Source organism: Cryptomeria japonica, chromosome 4 (assembly GCF_030272615.1).
Source record: "Cryptomeria japonica chromosome 4, Sugi_1.0, whole genome shotgun sequence".
Classification (NCBI taxonomy): Eukaryota; Viridiplantae; Streptophyta; class Pinopsida; order Cupressales; family Cupressaceae; genus Cryptomeria; species Cryptomeria japonica.
In genome coordinates this window covers 718,716,209-718,739,802 of record NC_081408.1, presented here as the reverse complement: position 1 = coordinate 718,739,802, position 23,594 = coordinate 718,716,209, and the positions used below count along the sequence as shown (strand labels likewise).

Below are 23,594 nucleotides of genomic sequence, written 5' to 3'. Positions count from 1 at the left end.
GGTGGGGAAAACTTTCTTCCCCCGAAGATTCAGAGATTGTTGAGGTCTCTAATAAGTTTGGAATTCTATTTGAAACTCTGCTTGAGAATGTGGTCTCTGTTGAAGGCCGCGAGGTTCTGGATCCTCGAGGGGTTGAGGCTATACTTCCACCCCTCAACTCAGTGCTGGCCTGGTATTTACACCTTCTGTGTAGGAAGATGGCCTTGATGTTGATAGCGCCTATTATGAGATCATTACTGCTGACCCGTCGATTGGTAATTCATACCCTAACACATTATCCAAACTTACCGAATATGGAGAGTTTGACGTGAACACTTGTGAGGACTCCAATATAGAAGACATTCGTGAGTCCGAGTTGGAGACAAAAATGGCTTCCAACAATTCGATCACAAGTGGGGAGCTTGACCATGGTGGTGATTCCCCATATGAAGGTGATCCTGATGGTTATCCTGATTCCCTAGATGAAGATATGACTGGCAAAGAGACAGTCATCTGCCCTAAGCAGAAAAGAGGAAGGCCAAGAGGCTTCAAGAGTAAAATATCTCCTTTGCCTAAGAAAGTTGATGCGAAGACAGATTTCCCCAAATGCTTAAGCAGTTTTAGGACTGCCAAGAACTCTGATCAATGATCTCTTGTCTATGATGAAATGTATTTCATGGAATATTAGGGATCTTGAATCCCCAGACAGGAAACACATTATTAAAAGGTTCCTTAACCAGCATAGGGATGTAGACATTGTTATGTTGCAAGAAGTCAAAGCTATTAAATTCACATTAGAAGTGAACTTAAACTTCATTTGGAAAGATGCATATAAAGTTATTACTAATCATGATAGAGGCAAAGGAGGGATTGTATTGCTTATCAATGCTAAATGGAGGGACTCTATCTTGAATGCTGGGTCCTCACCTTGTAATAGATCAGCCTGGGTCTCTCTCAAGACAGGCAATGCCATAATTGGAATCTGTTTGGTTTATGCCTCTAATGATTATAGGGAGATATCGGAGCTATGGCAATGGATGAGTTCTCTCCCTAACATCCTTTGGATCATTGGGGGGGATTTCAATCTGATTGAAAATCAGGAGGATAAGGTGGGAGGTGTGAGTATGGAGTGGAATGGAGGTGAAAAACTGCACTGGGGCAGGATGAAGAATAAGAAGAGACTATTCGATCCCCTAGAAGGATTAAGACATGAGTATAAGGGGATATGGTTTATTTACATGGTGTAATTTCAAAAAGACCATAGAAGAATATACTGCAAACTTGATAGGTTTTATGCTAATAAGGACTTCTTTTCCATTATGCAAGATGATAAGGGGATCTCTGTTATCGTGTGGCCCTACTCACTCTCAGATCATCATCTGATTGTGTCTCAAATTTGCTTTAGGGATTGTGTGCCTAGTAGGTCTATTAGTGAAGATAAGTTCATGTTAAATACTAAATTATTGGAGGATCAGGATGTGCTCACAGCTATCTTCATGATCAGGCAGATCAATAAGTGGTATAATGGCACCAATTCTAATATTAAAAGATGGAACAAGAATGTCAGTAGTTGGCAATGTCTTCTCAGTACCATTGGAAGGAAAAAAGCGAAAGATTACAGGTTTTCGGAAAGGATCCTAACGGATAATTTGCACCAAGTTGAATTTTTGGTCCAAAAAGATTCCAATAATATTAATATTTCACATTCTGTGGCTCCAGCCACAGATTGCCTGAGGAAGTTACAACAAATTAAGGTCGCAGGGGCTAAAACCAGAGCAAGATTGAACTGGTTGCAATATGGAGATAAAGGCTCCAAGTTCTTTTTCAATATGCTGAAACAAAAGGAATGTAGAGAGAAAATTGATAGACTCTGGAATAATGGCAGGGAGATTACGAATGTGGATGGAATTAAAGCAGAGTTTCTCTTGTTCTATCAGAAGCTCTTTACCTCTGAGGATACCCCCTCCTCTATTGCTGCCAGGGGCTTTTGTAAAAGTCTGATCCTTAATCTTATATCTAATGAGGATACACAAATGTTAAAGAGGCCTATTATAGTAAATGAAGTAAAAAAGGCAATTGGAGCCTTGAAGAATGAGAAGGCTCCAAGTTCGGATGGACTTCCTATTGAGTTCTATAAAGCTAACATAGATTGGATTAGTGAAGATCTTTTGCTAGTATACGAAGAAGCCTTTGAGAATGGAACACTTGGTTTAGACATTAATAAGGGAACCATCAAGCTCCTTCTTAAAGAGGGGGTTAAATGCCTGATTAAAAATTGGAGGCCTATTACGCTTTTGAACGTCTCCTATAAAATCCTTGCCATGATTCTGGCTGGCCCATAGACTGGAGGATATTTTGCCGAAGTTTATATGCCATACCCAGACCGTTTTCATAAAAGGTAGATATATTTTAGAAAATCTCATCACAAGCTAGGAGGTCCTAAAATGGGCTAAGAATTCTAATCAAGAAGTAGCCATGTTCTTGTTGGATTTTGAAAAGGCATATGATCAGGTAGAGTGGGGCTTTATTATTATGATGCTTGAAGCCTTTGGTTTTCCTAAGGAATTTTGCCACTATGTTCAAGTTCTTCTCAAGGATGCTTTTGCTCAAATAGAAATTAATGGTTCTACTACTCAAGCTTTTAATCTGGGGAGATCCATTAGACAAGGATGTCCGTTGGCTCTTGCTTTATTCGTTATTGCTTTAGATGCAATTTTTTACTTATTGAGAGAGAATAATCTTTCACCCAAAGTTAAAGGAATAACCCTCCCAAACAATATAGACCTGTTGAATATTCAATTTGTTGATGATACTGCATTATTTCTTGAATTGTCTTAAGGAAACATGGAGTCATTGGTCACTAAGCTCAAAGCATTTGGAGAGGCCTCTGGGGCTAAGATATCCCAATCCAAGTCTACACTATTGGGGTGGAAGGATCACCCCCCTGATTGGATAAGAAAATTTGGATACCAATGGGAAGTACCCCACAAGTAGGTTAGATACTTGGGTATCCCCTTTTCTGTATCACCAAGCTTAAAAGACATGTGGCTGTGGGTCAAAAATAAAATAGACTCCAAGTTAAACCAATGGGATAGACACTATCTATCTCTAGTAGGAAGATGTAATGTCCCTACTAGTTAGAGATCATTAACCTGCAAAATAGATTGTTAGAATACAACAAACATATATATATATAATCTAAATTGCAATTTTCATCTAATAAAAAGGATACGAATGCCATATGAAAGTATGTCCTTAGGCGGCCGTGAGGCTCGCCCTCTTGGAACCCCTTGGTTCCAAGATGTCCTTAGGCGGCTGTGAAGCTCGCCCTCTTGGAACCCCAAGATGTCCTTAGGCGACTGTGAAGCTCGCCCTCTTGGAACCCCTTGGTTCCAAGCCCTCCAGGAAATCGAAGATGAGTTCGAATCTTGTCTTGAGTGTAACCAATTACACCCAAGCCATCCAAGGAAGACCCTTGTCTATTCCTTGCCTTGGGTGATGCCTTCATCATCCAAGTCCTCAGAGGGGATTGGCTAGATCCGTCTCTTCTTGGTTGAACTTAATCAACCAAGCCATACATATGGATATCAATGTTCAATATATTCCTATCTATTTATTAATATGTATTCAATAACATCTATTTACGCATATTTATCACATATGTTTACACATCTCTTAACATGTTCATTAGCATATTTATACATATTAATTAACATATGAAAATCATTCATTAACATATAAATTAAAATATTCCTTAACATATTTATACGTATTAATTACATTCGTTAACATATATATTAAATATGTATTAATTTCATTCGTTACATATATATTAAAACATTCATTCCTTACTGTATATATTAGAACGTTAATTACTTATATTCCATATTACATACAGTAAGTAACCAGTAACATATATATAAAATATTAATTTATTACTTACCTATTATGTTCGCAGCAGTAGTGGTTCCTCTAACCGCAGTTTTTCCTTACCCTTCCCGTGGCTTCATATATTCCTCTGTGAGTCCTCTTCTATTCGCTGCTGTAAATCAATTGTTATATAGCCCGATCCTACCTTGGCCTCTTTCCCCCCACATCTTGGGTGAATTAGATGGTCTTAATATATGATGGGAAACGATGTTTGAATAGACACGTATTCTTAATTTGTCCTAAATCGCACCTTTTGGTTATACTTTGATCGGTTACTTAACAAATCAGAATCTTGTTTTCCTTAATGATTTTGCTGATCATTGATGATTCTTAAACAGATCGATCATTATAATGTAACCGTCTCTCATATAGTTGACCCAATCCACCATCTTGATAATAAGTAAATTTGACTTGTTTTATCTTTGTCCTCAATAGACGTAAGTTTATTAAATACATTTCTTAATATGATTGCAAATCATGCTGCCAAGTGGAGTAGTCACTGAGCTTTCCTCTCAAGACATTATCACTGACATTTAGTGATGACAATATTATCTCTGTAAGACATAATCGCTGCATATCACTTCATACGTTAATTGCTTTCAAACATATACTTATCACTGCTTTAGTCAACTCTGTGCTATGTCTTAATGGTATTGCCATGAATCACGTTACCCACTATATTTCTGAAGATTATTATATTGGCAGCATAGGAAATGATATGCCTGTGAATGGAGACAAGAGGTGATATGGTTCATTGAGTGGCTCGTATTTTTAGAAGATTTTGGAAGGAGTTTATATTGTTGCTAGGGAGACCATTCTGACATGTGTCAGATCTGGTCTGCCATAAAGATTACCATTTGATATGCTAGACACTTAAAACAGCAGTAGCAATCAGGCTCAAAGAACCAGTGAGTTGAGGAATTTGATTAAAAATATAAGTAATCAGAAAATACTGTATGATGTATATAAGGAATTGTTTTATGCATCTGAAATCAGTCAAAAGGCTTTCTATATAAGGAACTGGTTTTATATATATATTTTTATCTTTTAATTGTATTATTATTTATTATTGAATATATAAATTATGTCGATAATATATAGTATTAACATTATGTTCATAATAGAATATTAATTTATTTTTATTTGTAAATATTTCAAGGATATTATTAGTAATAAATATTAATTAAATAATAATATTTAATTAATGAATTTTAAATAATCATTCATTGATAATTATTATAATAATTAATAATAATTTCTTCATTTAGGGTCTCTCTCTTCATATGTATATAACGATCAAGGAGGGGACATGACAGAAGACTTCAAGTCTGTCAAAAGATCTTGTCCTCTTACAACATTTATTATGCTTCAGTGTGGATGTTTTGCAATTACCAAGTTAATGATATTCAAAAGTGCATCAAAAACTTCTTGTGGTCAGATGGGTAGGGTAACAAAAAGAGACATTCCGTCAAATGGGAATGGTGCTGTATGGAGGAGAAGATTGGAGGTCTAGGTTTGAAGGATCTCAGATTACATGGTATTGCCCTCGTTGCTAAATGGATTTTTCATGCACTAGAAGGCAACGAGCCCTGAAAGGTTCTTGTTAGAAATAATATTAGATTGGCAGTTCCTAAGTTTGTCAAATCCTAGAAGTCCCTCCCCTTTTGTGACCTTATTGCCGGAAACTTTCCTGTCTCCACTGTGGGCTCTCTGGTCTTTTAGTCCATTTGGAAAGCCTGGGAATCTCTTAGGATGTGGATTTCCAACTGTAGGGTCAGCAATAATGTTCTCATTAACTGTGGGAGGTCTATTTGGTGGGATCTCTTCCATAATTCGAAACCTCTTGCTCTTGTTCAAGGCTGTTCAGCCAAAATATGGGCCAGTAAAGGTATTTTCTGTTTGAAAGATATCATGATTAATGACAATCTCATTTCTTGGGCTGACTTATCCCAGAAATTTGACTTAGCAGCCTCCAATTGGAGGACTTACAATATTATTCGTGAGGCCTGCCATTCTTTGCAGCTCCCCAAGAGTTGTATAGTGGATGATGACAGGTTCCTTACCTATACCTGGACGGATGTCAATCTTTTAATGAATACCAAAGCTAATCTTGTTTATAAAACGTTGAGTCATAATAATAACATTATCTCTCATGCTAACTCTGTATGGTGCACTGATTTATTTGATAGTCATTGGCAGAATGCTCTTAATAGATTATGGAGTAGTAATTTGGCTCCTAAAAAGAAATGTTTTAGATGGTTGCTACTGCTTAATAGGCTGCCGATCAAACATGTGCAGCATGAGGATGAAATGTGCGATATTTGTGTAGTGGCTGAAACTGCTAGACACTTAATTTTTGATTGCATCATTGCTAAAGAAATTTGGCTTATGTTTGGTACTACTATTAGTCTATTACTAACTCTGTGAATGTATTGAATATTGTCTCTGGATATGTACATGGTGTTAAAAAGGACAGTAATTTATTTTGGTTTCATCTTTCCTGTGACATTTTATGGTATTTATGGAAAATCCGAAATGAAGACAAGTATCAGAGTAGAGCGAGGGTTCTTACTGAGTCCTTTCGAAGACTCACTTTTTATCTCATTGATTCGCAGGTTGTTTTGCCTATGGAAACTATTTCAGAGACATAAGAAGTAAATGCACAGTATAGAATAAGAGATGCTAGTATGCCATAAGATAAGTGTTATAACTCCAAAGAAACAAGTATATTTTTCTTCATATAGTCCCCAGTTACAATGATGATTTCCCGAGGGAACAAGATACAATATATAATACCCGAGGGGGTGCGACCAACCGTCGCGTCCAACTGCCCTTTGGGTGAATTAATTGACTCCCATAACACACAATTACCGGTGATGACACAACATAATGACGACACTATAACATAATTGATTATTCCCGACTACACAGGTTACCATTGTGATGAGGCTTGCGAAGAAGAAATTTCAAAGATTCATAGAAGATGGACACACCAGAGTTTTCACATCTAAGCTTTCCCATGGGTATACCTAGAGCAGGACTAACACGGAGAGGACATCCTTTGTCAATGCCTTAGATGCGTTCATGGAAGAAATCAACGAAGGAAGGAAGATGGAGAGGGAATATATGACCGAGCTGGCCGCTCATGGTGCAATCCCGGTCACGGAAGACAAGAAGATTGTCTAGATGGAGGGTCCCCTTGGCTGGACAGCCTGGATGGACCACTGGTTTTTAATATCATTGAGCGCTTTCTTTTTGTATTTTGCAGTCTGCGCTCAGTCCTAGATAGCTAGGAAGATTGTATGCATATCTCGTAGGTTGTATATAGGACTTCTTGCTGGTTTTAAGACTGGCTCTTTTTGATATGGTTGTAATGTTATAATCTGCCGAACCTGACTGGATATTTTGTATGGTTGATCTATTATATTCAATATAAAAAAAAATATTTTGTTAATATAAGAATATAGAAAATCAGGATATTTAATATATATGGAAATTAATATGAATTAATAGAAATATATATGCATATATTATCTTTATATATATATATAATTCAAATTCCAAAATAAAAAGACTATATAATATAATATGTATATGATAAAAAGTGAAAGAAGATAAAAAAAGGTAAAAATATCAAATAAAATAAACACCTACTACAAAAGAAAAGAAAATCGCGAGTGTGTGTTCTAACTTCTAAGTGTATAGGTATGTTATATGTAAATATATGAAAGAATGAAGTAAAGTAATAAATGCAAGGACTGGATAAAAGGAAAGAACATGGAGGGAATGAAAAAGACAAAATGGACAAAGGAAATAAAAAGCAAATAGGGGAAGAGCAATTAATTTAAAAAAATAAATCAAATGATCATGTAAAAAATGCAAAAATTGAAAAATGGATTGTGAATATTTAATGTCTGTAATTTTCGGCCCTTTATAATGATTAATAATTAACATGAGATTGCTATTCAACGTTGGACCATGGATGCTATTTAATTTAATTTCATTGATTTTTTTGTAATTTAAATTTCAATAATTATTCATATATATTTTTTGTTGGGGTTACCCAGCATCTTTTTACAATCCCCTAAAACTTGTCCTGTTTGTCCTAGTTCACAATTCAAATCTATAGAGTACTTTGTGTTATATGGAAATTGTATGCCTAAATAGATATACAAATGATGTTGAATAATTGATTGAATTGAATGTTCTATACATTGTAGAGTGCAAGCTGACCAACGGGCAGGTAGAGCTGGAAGGACACGTCCTGGGAAGTGTTATAGACTCTATCCATTCTCTGTGTATGAGCACGAATTGCTTGAAGCCACCATTCCTGAAATTCAACGTTCATCACTTGCTTCTGCAGTGCTTCACCTCAAGTCACTAGATCTTCCAGATATTGATGTTCTCAAGTTTGACTTTCTTGATCAACCATCACGTAATGACCTTGATAGTCCTTATTTGCTTCCAAATTTATTTTGTACAATTTTTCAATCATTTTCTTCAAAACACTATACATTTTTCTTTTTGACTGAATCAAGTATAATATTGCTTTTTTTCCTCTTTGCAACAGTCAAAGAAATAAAATAAAAAAAATTGTGTGTATTTGAGTCAAGTCAGTTTGGATCTACCAGGTTTAAGAGGTCCTATGCTGTTCTTGTAGGTGAGTCATTGGAGGATGCCTTAAAGCAGTTGTACCTCATTGATGCAATTGATGACGATGGTTTAATAACCAAAATTGGAAGGCAAATGGCAGGTAGCTTAAATCTTCTATTCTAATTTCTAAATAATAGATTTTCTAATGCTACCAAGGAACGAGCAGATTGTCAGGATTTATAGGAAATTTGGATTTGGTGTTATACCTTACATATTTTATTAATATTTAATAAACACAGTATAACAAAATGCATGTTGTCCCCGTCCTATGAGATTTCTATCACATCTTTGTATATTGGGAATTTGCATTTTTCTAAGCATTGAAATTATCATTATGACATCCACATCCCTTCTATACATTGAGTATGAATTGGATTTTTCACATGGAATGCATAAGATTATACATTGAAAGAATTGGTTCAGCTAAGTTTTTATTGAAGAAGTAAATTAAATTTAAGGAAATTAATATAAGTGTCCTAGTTTCAGTAATTAAATGACTAAGGATCCCTAGTAGAAGCTGGAAAATAGCAGGCTTTGAGTATAGATTATTTTTTTGAACAAAGAAAGGTTAGATGGTTGGAATGGTATGTGCATAATATTGAGATTCAAAGTTTCTCAGGCTTTGTGGACCTCTTTGGGGCTGGGAATTGGGAATTGCAACTAAATTTTAAACTACTCTAAAATCCCATTCTGCTAATGTTTGAGAGTACTCCAAAAACTCATGGACTTGCTGAAGATTAATCTTTCTATTGCTCAAGCTTTAAAGTGCTCTTTGAGGTCAGAAAACTCAGTCCTGTAATCTGATTTTTATTATTGATTATCTAATGAGGAATATTTGGTTTATCTCTAGCATTTATTTCTTCTCTACTATTCAATTTGTATTCAATATGCACAAAGATCGCGTTTAAACCTTGTAACCTGTATAATCTCAACCTGGAAAAATCACTCCCTATATGCAAGCAAACTGTTCGACAAAATTACTCACAGGAATTAAATTGAAAATATCGGGTGAAAACCATAGAGAATCTTACAGCATAGCTTGAAAAATGTTCTTGGGAACTGGAAAACCAAAAGATCTAGATTCTTCAAAAAATTGTCAATTTTAATTGGGAAAAAGTAGAGTTAGAGTTAAGGTTTTTGAAAAAGGATAAAAATAGTGTTTTAAGAGTTTTTGAAAAAAGGAAAAAATTGCTAGAGTCAAAGAAATGGGAAATAAAGCAGAAAAAACCAGAATAAATGGGCAACTATGTGGCAGATGTGATTTTTGATGGTAAAATCTGAAAAGTTTTTGCGAGAATGTGGGAAAAAATCAGCAACAAATTGTGGCGGGCAATTTTATGAATTTTATGATAAAATTGCAAGTTTTCTAAGTCAAGAAAATCGCTTACAGGGGTGAGTAGTGAGAACATCCATTATTTAACAGGTTAGAGTGCATTGTCTAGTTTTCTAGCAAGATCTAGTGTTAACCATGAATATAAATGAGGAAACATGCAAACCAATAGCACCATTTTAGCTTCAATACCCAGAAACATGAATGTTAATTAGTGCCATATGACATCATTACATGTGTAGAACACATTCATTCATTTGCAAGGAATTGATAGATCATCAGAATCTTCTCTTTCTGCTGGCTGAGCCTTACCTAAATTCTTACCAGCCTGTCAGTGTTTTTAACTTTTTTGTTTCTGTAATGGTTACCCCAAAATCCACTTCTAAATGAAATCACAACTATAAAGTAATTCCGTCAAACACTTTGCTTGCAGTCCCTAATTTCTCTGTTTTTGTGTTACAACCCTTATGACTCCGGAATGGTTTGTTGTATTGTTTTTTTTTGTGCTCTTTTAACAAGGATCTATGCATGTAACATGAATATGAAAATGAAAGCATAAACACACAACTGAAATAACCAGCACACTGTATTTATAATGATTTTCAGATTAAGTGCAATATTGGCAATGAAACAACTCACTAAATACTCCAGCAATAAAATGGCATGAATATTGTTTACTTCAAAGAGTGATGGCCTGGGCCATAGCATTAGGCTGCTGCTAACAAGATGCTACAGTGACGCTGTTGCTACAGTATGCAGCTGCTACAGTGATGCTGCCACAGTATGCGGTTGCTATAGTGATGCGGCTGCTACAGTACGTGGTTGCTACAGTTCACTGCTGCTACAGTAATATTTTATCTTCAGTCAGTCCAATGTCTTCACATATCATCCCCTCAAAGTGGCATAAGCATCGGACAAATGGTGAAGAAGTTATGAGCAAGATATCCAATCTGCCTGTAGCTAGAAACGCGCCTAAACTGCCTGATAATGAAGCTGTTAGCAATGGATTCCAAAGGCCAAACCCCAGGGGAATGACATCTAGAATGTCACAAGAGAGTATAGACGTCCTCTGATGCCAAGAACGGATCTGCAACTCATGCATCAATTTCTTCTCATATTCAACATATCTAATGAAGCCACAAACGCTTTCTTTTATTCTTTTTCCAAGGGTCGACTCAACTCTCATGGGCCATGTGGGATAAAAGATGAGCAATATAAAACATATATTAAAATATTCACTTATGTCTCCCTTGGGTACAGATCTCCATAAAATAAATATTAGAGTAACACTTTAATATTTTACAATAAAATTAAATGTTTCTTTAATAAAACTTCAGGCATTAAAATTTATTAGCAATCGGACTCCGAATAATGCGAGTGATAGCTCGTCGAAAAGCTCTCACCGAGGAGTATCAAATCCAAACACCAAAACTGGCCTCCACTATGTCCTGCTGACTTACTAAAAATAGTAAGTATGCCTGAAACTGAGTAAATCAACTTCGTTTTGGTCCAAACTGGAAATGACTAGGCCAAAACACTCCAGGATCCCCTTAAACCCTTCGTTAGCCCTCGGGACCATGTAGAACAAGGCTAACGCACACACACTTGGTCAACTGCTAAAGTGGGGACATTACAGTCCGTCCCCCTTGAAATTGCTTGTTCGCAAGCAATCTCAGTCCAGCCTGCTGAATAACCTGCTCACTCTCCCATGTAGAATCCTCCTCTGGCAGGTCTCTCCATCTGACCAAATACTCCTTCACTATCCTGTTTCTAAGCTTCCTCTCTCTGGTGTCCAGAATAGCCTCGGGTACTAACACAAGCTTCCTCTCCTCATCCAAAGGGGGTAAATCTGCAGAAGGCACTACACTCTGACCAATGGCTTTCTTAAGCCTAGACACATGAAACACATTGTGCACCCGACTGCCCTCTGGAAGCTCAAGCTCATAGGCGACTTCGCCCACTCTGCGAATCACCCTGTAGGGACCATAAAATCTAGGCTTCAACTTTTCAGCTCTGCTCTTCTTGAGCGATGACTGTCTATATGGTTGTAGCCTCAAGTAAACCATATCCCCTACCTCGAAACTGTGCTCTATTCGGTGCTAATCAGCGTACAATTTCTGTTGATTCTGGGCCTGCTGTATATTCTCCTTGAGCACTTTCAGGATGTCCTGACTATCCTGCAATAAGTTTTTGGCTTTGGGCACTCTGCTGTCCCCCAAAACTAAATCCATTAAGCTAGGTGCGTCATAACCATAGAGTGCCATGAAAGGAGTCATCCTGATGGACATATGATAAGTGGTGTTATAACAATACTCTCCCATATGCAACCATCTGACCCAAGCCTTTTGTTGTGCAGTTACATAGTTCCTCAAATATCCCTCCACCCATTTATTCACAATCTCTGTTTGCCCATCTGTCTGCGGATGATAACTAATGCTAGGTGTAAGATCTGTACCACACAACCTAAACAACTCTTGCCAAAAAACACTCATAAACTTACTATCCTGATCACTGACAATGAATCTGGGCAACCCATGTAACCTGAATATCTCTCTAAAGAAAAGATCTGCCACTTGTGCTGCTGTGTAAATGGACAGAATAGCAAAGAAGTGAGCGAACTTCGTCAAGCGGTCCACCACCACATAGATGCAATCCCTTCCCTGCACTCGTGGTAAGCCAGTGATGAAGTCCATCGAAATACTTTCCCATTTCCTATCAAGAATGGGCAAGGGCTGTAATAAACCTGCAGGAAATGTGTGCTCTCCCTTATTCTGTTGACAAACCGCACACTCCCTGACATACCTCTGAACATCATCCTTGAGCCCTCTCCATGAGAACCGCTCTCGAATCTGCTTGTAGGTCTTTAAGATCCCCGGATGCCCAGCTGTGGGTGCATCATGAAATGCCTTCAGTATCACCTCTCTCAAATGTGATGACGGAATCAAATAAACCCTGTCCTGAACTCTGATCAATCCATCTATCACCTCATAGCGATCATCCTGTATAGTACCTGAAATCAATCCAGAAGCCCAAGCATCTCCGACATACTCTGCTATAATCCGATCTCTCCAATCTCCTGAAATCTCTGCCAGAGCACATAAGTGAGGTCTCTGAGATAAGGCATCAGCCACCACGTTTTTCTTACCTTTGACAAACTCTATGTCAAAGTCATAAGCCTGCAATTTAGTAACCCATTTCTGTTGCCGGTCATTAAGATCACGCTGGTTCATGAAGTATTTAATACTGTTGTGATCAGTTTTGATCACAAAACGCCCACCTACCAAATATGATCGGAATTTGGCCAATGCATGCATTATGGCCAACATCTCCCGGTCATAGACAGAATAACTCCTCTCAACTCCTCGGAGCTTCCTACTCTCGAATGCAATGGGATGCTTCTCTTGCATCAATACTGCTCCAATCCCATCACCCGATGCATCACAATGAAGCTCAAAAGGCTTCGTGAAATTTGGTAGAGCTAGAACTGGACATGAAGACATTACTTGCTTGAAATGCTCAAAACACCTCTGTGCTGCCCCTGTCTACACGAAGGCCCCCTTCTTGGTGAGATCTGTCAAAGGCGTTGCCGTCTGTGAAAAACCCTTAACAAACCTTTTGTAAAATCCGCAAAGACCAAAGAATCCCTTAAGTTGTGTGAGGTTCGTAGGAGTAGGCCAATCAACTATAGCTCTAATCTTTTCAGGGTCTACTCGAACTCCATTTGCACTAATAATATGCCCAAGGTATAGTAATTCTGTCATACCAAACTCACACTTAGACTCCTTGGCATACAAAGACTCTCTCTCTAGGATAGATAATACCTCCAAATGCTGTGAATGTTCCTCCCAGGTCTTACTGAAGACCAAGATGTCATCAAAGAAGATCAAGACAAATCTCCTCAACTGCTCCCTGAATACCTGGTTCATACAACTCTGAAATGTAGCGGGTGCATTGGTTAGTCCAAATGGCATAACCATAAACTCAAAGTGGCCATAGTGACATCGGAAGGCTGTTTTCTCAATGTCCTCTGCTCTCATCCTGATCTGATGGTATCCGGATCGCAAATCAATTTTGGTGAAGAAGCATGCCCCATGCAACTCATCAATCAGCTCATCAATCCTAGGAATGGGATACCTGTTTTTAATTGTTTTCTTATTCAGTGCCCTGTAATCGATGCACATGCGCATCGTCCCATCCTTCTTCTTCACCAGTACTACTGCTGAAGCAAATGGGCTTTTGCTAGGCCTAATGTGCCCCATCTCCAACAACTCCTTAATTGCCTTTTCTATCTCATCCTTGTGTTTCTTAGGATGACGATAAGGGGTAATCATAACTAGTTTGGCTCCCTCCTCGAGCTCAATAACATGCTCTATCCCCCTATCAGGAGGAACCCCACGAGGAATATCGCCAAATACTTTGGCGTGTCTGTCAAGTATCTTTTGGATATCTGGTGGATGACTCTTTACCTGTGGCTCTGATGAAGCTGGCATAATGTAGCACTCTGCCGCCCACTCTATGTCATCATGACGAAAAAATCTCTGCATTCTCCTCAAGGACACTACTCTGCAGCCTCCATCCGAAAGTCCTCTAAGTATCACAGTTCTGCCCTCATGCTGGAATCTCATCTCCAATTTCGCTAGGTTGAGTGTGAACTCAACTAGTGAAGCCATCCATGTCATGCCGAGGATGACATCATAATCTCCCATGTCCACCACATAGAACTCATCCTCGAACTCATAGCCATCTCCAAACCTAATGCGAAGATTAGATATCTTCTGAGTGCACAATAATTTGTCACCGTTAGCCACCATGACTCTAAACCCATCATGCTCCTCGGTCTGTAACCCTCTCCTGGCTACCAACTGCGCATCTATGAAGTTATGTGTAGCCCCAGTGTCAATGAGAGATATCACTTTTTGCCCCTGGATAGTACCCCTGACCTTAAATATGATTGCCTTTTGGGCCCCTGTCAAGCATGCCAACGATCTATCATCCTTAGGAATGCTGCTCTCCTCTATCGTGTTACCCTCATCTGAATCGGAGTGCTGATTGTTTGCCCTCTCGGGTGAATAACTTAAGGCATAAAGAACATAATGCAGAATAATGCCGTAAATATCAGACAAAGTATATTAGATGTTCTATTCATAATCCGTGTATTTTACAAGTTACATTCCGAAGTATAAAAGGGTACCGAGGGGGTGCGAGCGCCAACCGTCGCACCGCAACTTCCACCCCTCGGTTGCCAACTAACCAAAACAATTACACATAATTAACTAATTTTATTCCCGTGTACAATAATGCCGCCAACATCATCCCCCCCAAAAGGAAAAGTCGTCTCCAGGCGACTTACAAAATGGGAGATAATGCAACCTATACAATATACATATCTGAAAGACTAGGGAGGGGGTTGAGAAAGCGTCCCTGAAGCAAAAGGGTGAGATGTCGGTGTCTGGGCCGCCAAGCGGGCGCGGAGCTCATACACCTGCTGAGTGCGTGCAGCCACATCCCGTTCCGCCACCAATACTTTCTCTAAAGCTGTCTTCACCATGTGTGCGGCTTCTAGCAACTCCTCTTTTGTATCCACTGCCTCCGTCGCACAGACCAACCGAGTCTGCTCGGCCGCTAGACGAGTCTCTACCTCGGCCTTTGCTGCCCGGGTCTCAGCCGTCTCTGTGCGGGCCATCTCTAGCTGTGCCAACAACTGCGCCCTCTCGGCTGCCCATGAGGCCTGCTGACTGGCCACCTCCGTCTCCAATGCTACTCGGGTAGCCTCCCTGATTGCAGACTGTTGCTGTGTACGCCTCAATGTATAATAGGCATCCCGATAGACCTGCTTGATCTCGCGGACAACTGTCGTCACCCGACTCTCCACAACGGGCTGACGCAACCTCCAAGCCTGGAGCATCTCCTCTGTCTCCGTAGTCGGCCACCCTGAGACTCAAAGCAGGTAGCAAAGGCTGCCGGGCAGCCCACCCGCATAAACTGTAAGACCTTCTCTAGCTCCACCACCACCTGCTGCAATGCTTGTGTTTGGGCAGCGGCCACCACCCGCCTACCCCTCGTTACCATAGCAGCCATGTCAGCTAGATAGGTCTCAACATCCTCCCTCGTCTGCGCCGAGGGCTGTGAAGTCCCTGGTGGAACGACCACGACTGTATCTTGCTGTGAAGGTACCGCCTCGGCCACTGAAGGTGCACCATTTCCTGGTGCCTGCCCAGCAGAGGCGACATCCCCCGCCTCGTTCCCAACTGTGAGTCCATGTGCCTCCCTTGACGAGTCATCCAAGTCGACTACCTCCGCTCTAGTCTCTCGACATGGTGAGAATACAACTGCTCCCTCCGGCTGTGCCAGTGTCATCTGAAACCGCTGTGTGAGCCATCTCTGCATAGCCTCGAGGTTAGCACGCATCTCCGTGACTGAGGGATGGTTCGTTGTCGTCGGCTCCTCCAACAAGGAAGCAGAAACAGTCACCACTGCGTCACTACCCACGATGTCCAACCGTACGTGAGGCTCGGTATCCACTCCCTCCACCTCCGTCAGCCCCTGCTCCACAGCGACCACTACCCGATGCGGCGACTCCTCCGTCCCTGACTCTGCGATGTCCTCGGTAAGTGTCGCCGTGGTTGGGCCCGGTGATGCTCCCTGGTGCTCGTGCTGGAGGGGACCAAGTGTAACAGGCCTATGGCTCTGCCCGAAGGCCGGAATACAGGTGCCGCCCACTCCAGATGCTGGCACAGGTGTGCCCATCGGTAACAGGGGTGGGGCAAACAAGACTCGTACAGGCTCCTCTGTTGCCTGGCTGCTATCGTCCTCCTCATCTTCCGCCTCTGAATCCTCCGCGCTGCTGGAATCCCTCCCGCTGTCAGGCTCCCTTGAGGCCGAGGCCCTATCTACCGCCCGTTTCCGCTTCGCGGAAGAGTGCCCAATGTCCAAGTGCCTCCAATACATTATTGGAGGCTCGCTTGTTGTCAACGGTCCCTGCGGCCATACCTCCAACTCGTCCTCCGGCACTGCTTCCCGCGTGGCCTCCAGGAATAACCCTATAGCGTAGTGAGGCATATAGAATGTGCGATGCTGGAGCGTCAAAAACTCATACATACGCTCTGCCAGTAACGCGGCCCAATCATACACGATGCCATTCATCAGCCCATTCATCAGCATAATCTGAGGGAGGGCAATGTCCGACACCCTACCCGACCTTGTCAATCTGCTCTTGATGACATCCATAATGCATCTCCAGTGGCCCTCCGCAACAAAAGTCTTACGGATTCCGCGACCCTTCGTGGCTCTAGCCACGCTGTCCAACTTTGCTGTCGTCAAGTTCTGGGAGATTAATTTAATCCACCGCTCCTTCTCCTCCCGCGTCATCTTTTTGGCCTTCAAGTCTATTTTCTTGCCCTGGCTGCCTGGAATGCCGAATACCCTCGTGAAATCCCCTGCTTTGAAGGATATAGTAACATCCCTCCGGAGGTATTCAAACGTGCTGGTGCATGTGTGCCTGTCGAAGGTGTCCACCATGAAGCGTAGGGCACCTTCGTACTCTCGGATAGGGAACACGGGCATCCGAACAGCCCACTCTACTTGTGCCTTATGGAGGTTTTGCTTTACCAGGTCATTATCGGGGGTGTCCTGCCACCATTTCCAGCATTCCAATCCATTCAGGCCTTCAAAAGTAACATTTTGTGGCATCACTGTGTTTTTTGCACTTATGGCAGCCTGTGGTGCCTTCTGTTTTTGTTTTTGTCGGGCACTGGCATCCATGGTGCCGCCTGCAACACGTACTCCTGACGCTAAAACCCTGATATTGCTATCCCTATCCCTCTGGTTGCTACTGGAAGAAGCGTGCAGCTGTTTCTTCCAACTTCTTTTCCCTGCTGAATCCATCAATCTCTGTATAACTGATTTCTTGTAAAAAATCGTACCGTCTTAGGCACCTTCGTAACGACCTTTTTCGTGCGGCTGCTTGGTCTACCTGTGGTGGTCCTTTTGCCCTTACGTGGCTGTGTGGTTTACTTTTGGCGTGGCTGCGTGGGATTGTGCGGGCTTGGTCTCTTTTTTTTTCCTTTTCGGCTGCTGCGCGTTGCTGTGCGTAAACCTTGCTGTGCGTGTTGTGTGGTTGGGCTGTGCGGTGTGTGCGGCGTCTTCCTCTTCCTTTATCCCTTGCTATGCGGTGTTGTGCGGCGTGTTCTCCTTTTTTTCCTGTGTTTGCGCGAAGGGTTAATGTCATGCGGGTGGTGTTTTAATGTTACGCGGCTGCTTGCGGTGACCACCTTCAGTGGCCCCCAGTCGGTGTGACCAGCGCACGGTGGCTCCACCTTCGGTGGTCCCACCGTCGGTGGTTCCACCGCACGGTGATGCCACCTTCGGTGGTCCCACCGTACGGTGGCCACTTCTCTTTTTTTTTTTTTAATTTTTTTTAATTTTTTAATTTTTTAATTTTAATTTTAATTTTTTAATATTTTTATTTTTTTTTAATTTATTAATTTTTAAATTTTTTTTAATTTTTTATTTATTTATTTATTTTTTATCATCAGACCGACTGACTGGAGGGTCTCGGTTCCCTCCGTTCGTGATAGACTTTTAATTTCGACTCGTTGACTGCGTCCGGTATCTCCTTCCCGTCCAACGTCCACAACTTAATCGCCCCGTTCGTATTGACCTCGCGTATCCGGAAGGGCCCTAACCATCCGACTTTGAATTTCCCAGGTTTAATTTCGTTCTTCCCGTTGAATTTCAAAACTAGCTGTCCGGGAGAAAACTTCATTCGCCGGAGGTGCTTGTCGTGCCAAACCTTTCGTCTTTGCTGGGCTGTCTCTGTCACCCACTGAGCCATAATCCTTCGTTCGTCCAATTTGTTCAAGGCGTACAGTCTCTCCCTTAGGCTTTCCATGTCTCCAAGTCGATTATCGATGGCGATTCAGAGACTCGGCACCATGAATTCAACTGGCACCACGGCTTCTTGTCCATACATTAGCTGGAAGGGAGTCTGTCCAGTGGTTACCTTGTAAGTTGTTCGGTATGCCCAGAGTATTGACGGTAGGCGTTCCTCCCAGTCATCCTTCTCCACTCCGCAAGACTTATATATCACCGACATCATTATTTTATTGGTCGCCTCGGCCTACCCGTTCGCCCGTGGATAGTAGGGGCTTGATAAGGAGTGGAAGATTTTAAACTCCGTTGTCAGCAATCGGATTATGTGATTTACAAAATGGCCTCCTCTGTCACTCGTCAGTTGGATTGGAATCCCATACCGCGTAATGATGTGTTCATAGATGAATTTTGCTGTATTGACCGCCGAATTGTCGGGTAAGGCTCGTGCCTCCACCCACTTGGTCAAGTATTCTGTTGCCACTACAATGTATCTGCATCGTCGGGCCCTACTTGGTTTTAATGGTCCGACGAAATCCAATCCCCATCTATCAAACAGTTCCTAGGCATTCGATGGGTTGAGGGGCATAAAATCCCTTTTTAATGGCCGCCCGGCCCGTTGGCATGTATCACAGCTTGTTACCCACTCCCTGGCGTCATTATGTAGTGTCGGCCACCACAGTCCTGCCAATAGAACTTTCCTCGCTGTGGTGTCGGGCCCCATGTGTCCACCTGCGGGCCCTTCATGTGCTTCTTTCAAGACGCTCGGAATTTCCTCTTCTAGGACGCATCGCCGTAGGATTTGATCGGGCCCCATTTCATACAATAGGCCATTAATGAGTTGGAATGTCCTGCTCCTCAGTACCAGTTTCCTTCTTTCTCCTGGTGGCATCTCCCTCGGGAACTGTGATGTCGACAAATATTCCCCCACGCTTGCGTACCAAGCGGGGAGAACCGCGATGCGAAATAAGTGAGTGTCTGGAAAATCTTCGTTCACTCCTTCGGCTGGTTCTCCTAACTGAATTCTCGACAGCTGGTTGGCTATCACGTGGCTCTTCCCAGGTCTTACTATAATGTTGAATGTAAATTCCTGCAGCAGTAGCAGCCATCGGCTGATTCCTCCTTGGATAATTGGCTTGTTTACCAGATACATTAAAGCCTGGTGGTCCACATAAAATGTGAACAGGGTGGCGAGCAAGTAATGTCGAAATTTGTGGACAGAGTACACCATCCCGAGGGCTTCCCTTTCTGTGGTGCTATAATTTTTCTCTGCCTTCGACAGGAGTCTGCTTGCAAAGTAGACCGGGTGATCTAGCCCGTGGTCGCCAACCTGCGCCAGTGTGGTCCCTATGGCAAAGTTGGATGCGTCAACGTGTACATGGAACTCTTTGTCCCAGTCAGGATATGTTAGGATTGGCGCACCCACCAACCGTGACTTCAGTTCTTGGAAGGCCTCCTCCTGAGCCATCCCCCATATATACCATTCACCTTTCCTTGTCAGCTTGTCCAAAGGGCAGGATACTTGAGCAAAATTTTTGATAAATCGCCTGTAATACCCTATATGTCCTAGGAAGGATTTGACTCCCGTGACATCTGTGGGTGCCTCCATTTCTACTATCACCCGAATCTTGTCTGGGTCAGTCTTGAGTCCAGCCTTACACACTATGTGTCCTAACAGCTTCCCTTGAGGCACCATGAATCTGCATTTTTTGGGGTTGAGTGCTAGGCGAGCTCGCCTGCATCTCTCCATGCATTCGCCAAGTGCGGCCAAATGTGTATCTTGGTTGCTGTAGATGGACCAGTCGTCCAGGAACGCCTTGAAGTTCCCTACTGACATCTTTTCAAATATGTGAAGGATTATCAGTTGAAAGGTCGCTGGTGCGTTGCATAATCCGAACGGCATTCGATCATACGCGTACACGCCATCCTCCACTATGAAGGTAGTTTTTAATTTGTCTTCGTCGGCGATGGATATCTGGTTATACCCAGAAAATCCATCCATGAATGAATAAATTTCATGACCGGCCACTTCTTCCAAGATGCTATCCGTGAATGGTATTGGAAACGGGTCTTTTATGGTGACCGCGTTAAGGCATTTGAAATCCACGCAGATTCGTATCTGGTTTGCCTCTTTTTTAAGGGATATCACTATGGGCGATACCCACTCGCTGGTCTGCACTTTAAAAATAATCCCGGCTTCGAGCATACGTTCAATTTCATCATTCACTCTTGCCGCATAGTTTTTATTCATTCTGTATGGCCTCTTCCATACAGGTACGGCCCCAGGTACAAGTGAAATTTTGTGTACGCACAGTTCTGGCGGTACCCCTTTGAGGTCCTTATACGTCCAAGCGAATACATCCTTGTATTCCATGAATATTTTAAACACCGCGGCTTTCAGGATTGGGTTCCAATCGTCGCCAACTAGGATGTTTCTTGGCTCTGCTTCCGTGCCAAGGTTTGTAGGTTTTACCGATTCTTCGTACCGGATTGGTTTTGTCATGTCGAAACTGTGTGCTGGTACTTCGTTGATTGGGGCATCCCCTTCGGTGTATTCCCCATACGCCGGCGGAAATTCATTCTCGTCTACCTGCAACATGTTACACCCATACAACAACTCATAGTCCTCCATTTGCCAGTGAAAAAGCCCATTAAGGGAATCAGTCTCGTCCTCAGAACATCCTTGGATTTCGAGAACGCCCTCCTCGTTCGGTTCCCTTCCGTACCTTCCTCCGTCAACTCCGCCTTCGCCGTCTGATTCCGACTCTGACGCGAGTTCTTCACTCACAAGTTGTGTCTTCAGGTCGATAATAAATTTTCTCCCGGCTTTTTCCATTGACAATGTGTTACGCTTCCAGTTGTGATTTGCTCTGGCTGCCACCAATCACCCTCTGCCCAAAATGGCGTCGTATCCTTTCTTGGTTAGCGGAATCACCACGAAGTCGAGGACAAACGGTTGTGTCCCAATGGTCACTTGTTGCGCCATGTGCGTTCCAAGGGGTTTGATACCATGTTGATCCGCTCCCAGTAAGTTAAAGGTTGACGGCCATAGTGTTGGTTTGCCAAGTTGCTTCTAGGTTTCTTCCGGAAGCACATTCACTCCGGACCCACCGTCGACGATAGTGTCAGTCAGAATGGTTCCCAGTATTCCCATTTCTACCACCGCTGGGTGTCGGCCACTGTATAGTGTCAGGACCAATGGGTCTATAGGTGTTCTACCGGTACCATCCGTATTTCGGGTTGCCTGACTGTGCGGGGTTACTTGGACCGTACGTAGGAGTGCCGTACGTAATTGCGGCATCGTTTCCAGGAGGTCCTTCATTTTCACCGGCACTTCAATCTGCAGCATTTGCTTCAGGATATTCTCCTCCGCCTCAGATCGGGAGGTACTTACCGCTTCTTGGGTGCTCCTTTGTGCCAACATTTCCTTCGCTACTTCCGCCTTGGCCTCCAGCACTCGTTGCTTCTCCGTGCGAGGGTCCGGGTATGTGGCCTTCTTTGCCTGCGACTGTGTGATTGCCAATACCCGTTCCTCCGTCCTGTCGACGTTGAGCAGGTTTACTCCAGACTTTGGGCACGTTCCATCATCGTGGTCTCCAGGCCCACACCGTTTGCATAATTTTTGTGGGGTTTCCTCTAAGGTGCATTCTCTAGCAAAGTGGCCCCATTGATTGCAGGCTTGGCACTGGATCATTGGCCGTCCCTTTGCATCATATTGGATTCGGCTCCTATTATTATTATTGGTCCTCCCCCCTCGCCGGTTGTTCCGATATCCACCAGATGATGCATTATTGTTGGCGGTTTGCGACGTTGCGGCGGCCGGCTGCTCTTGCGTGAAGAGAACTTGTTGGTTCTTGGTTTTCATATTGTAGGGACATTCCTTTGTCAAATGTCCCGCAATCTGGCAAATGTCGCAGAAAGCCTTCTTGGGACAGGACCCCTTGGTGTGTCCGTCACTCCTACAGTCGGTACACCACACTTCATTTTCTTCCGTCTTACTTGTACTCCCTTTCATGGCTTTGAATTCTTTCAGCATTCGTTCCATGTCCTTTTGGAGCGCGTGTACCTTTTTACTCGATTCGCCACCGCTACTGCTCTCCCCGTCAGAATCTTCATCATCGTCAGATGAATATTTATTACTTTTCTTCTTCCTTGATGTTTTGTATTCGCTTTCTAGATCCATCGTCCTGTTATAGGCGTCGTCATATGATGTCGGGGGTACAATCTTCATTTTTTTCCTTAGGGAGGATTTCAATCCTTCCACGAACCATCATTTTTTCAAGCCCTCAGCCGGTTGGCTTTCCATTTTACCCAACAATTCCTTCAATCTCCTACTGTATGCCCGTACTATCTCCTTGGTACCTTGTTTGGTACTGTATATCTCTGTTACAATTTCGTTGTCATCACGAAGCAACCGAAACTCCTCCGTGAATTCCTTCTGTAGGTTGGCCCACGTGGCCACTTTTTGCTTATCTACATCGGAGTACCAATCGATGGCAACTCCACGTAACGTGGCTGGGAACTGCTGTACCCAGTCATTCTAGTCTGTCACTCCGTTGGCAGAGCAAATGGTTTCACATGTACGACAGTGCCGTAAGGGGTCTTCCTTGCCGTCCCCTGTGAACTTTGGCAATTTTTGTTTACTCGCCATCCCTGGTCGTCTTCTTGGGGGCGGTTGTGTCTGTGTCTGTGGCCCTGCGCTGCTTCCTCCGGTGGCATTGGTGGTGTGTCCTGGAGGTACGGTGTTTTGCCTGTCGTGTGTGGCACCTACACCCGTACTGTTGCCCTCCCCTTCACTCTGACACGTGCCTACTCCTGCTTCCCGTTGGTGATC

General features: G+C 42.6%; 1 protein-coding gene across 3 annotated transcripts in view; it reads left to right on the top strand.

Moving 5' to 3' along the window:
* The window catches only part of LOC131032097 (probable pre-mRNA-splicing factor ATP-dependent RNA helicase DEAH4), a 187,519-nt gene that overhangs the window by 73,416 nt on the left and 90,509 nt on the right, over positions 1–23,594 (top strand). For all 3 annotated transcript variants that reach the window (XR_009103377.2, XM_057963016.2, XM_057963017.2), the window contains 2 exons: positions 8,130–8,344; positions 8,570–8,662. Coding sequence is in view for 2 of the 3 variants with exons in the window: in XM_057963016.2 (XP_057818999.2) it covers positions 8,130–8,344; positions 8,570–8,662 (308 nt within the window). In the remaining variant the exon portion in view is untranslated. The remainder of the gene's footprint in view (positions 1–8,129; positions 8,345–8,569; positions 8,663–23,594) is intronic.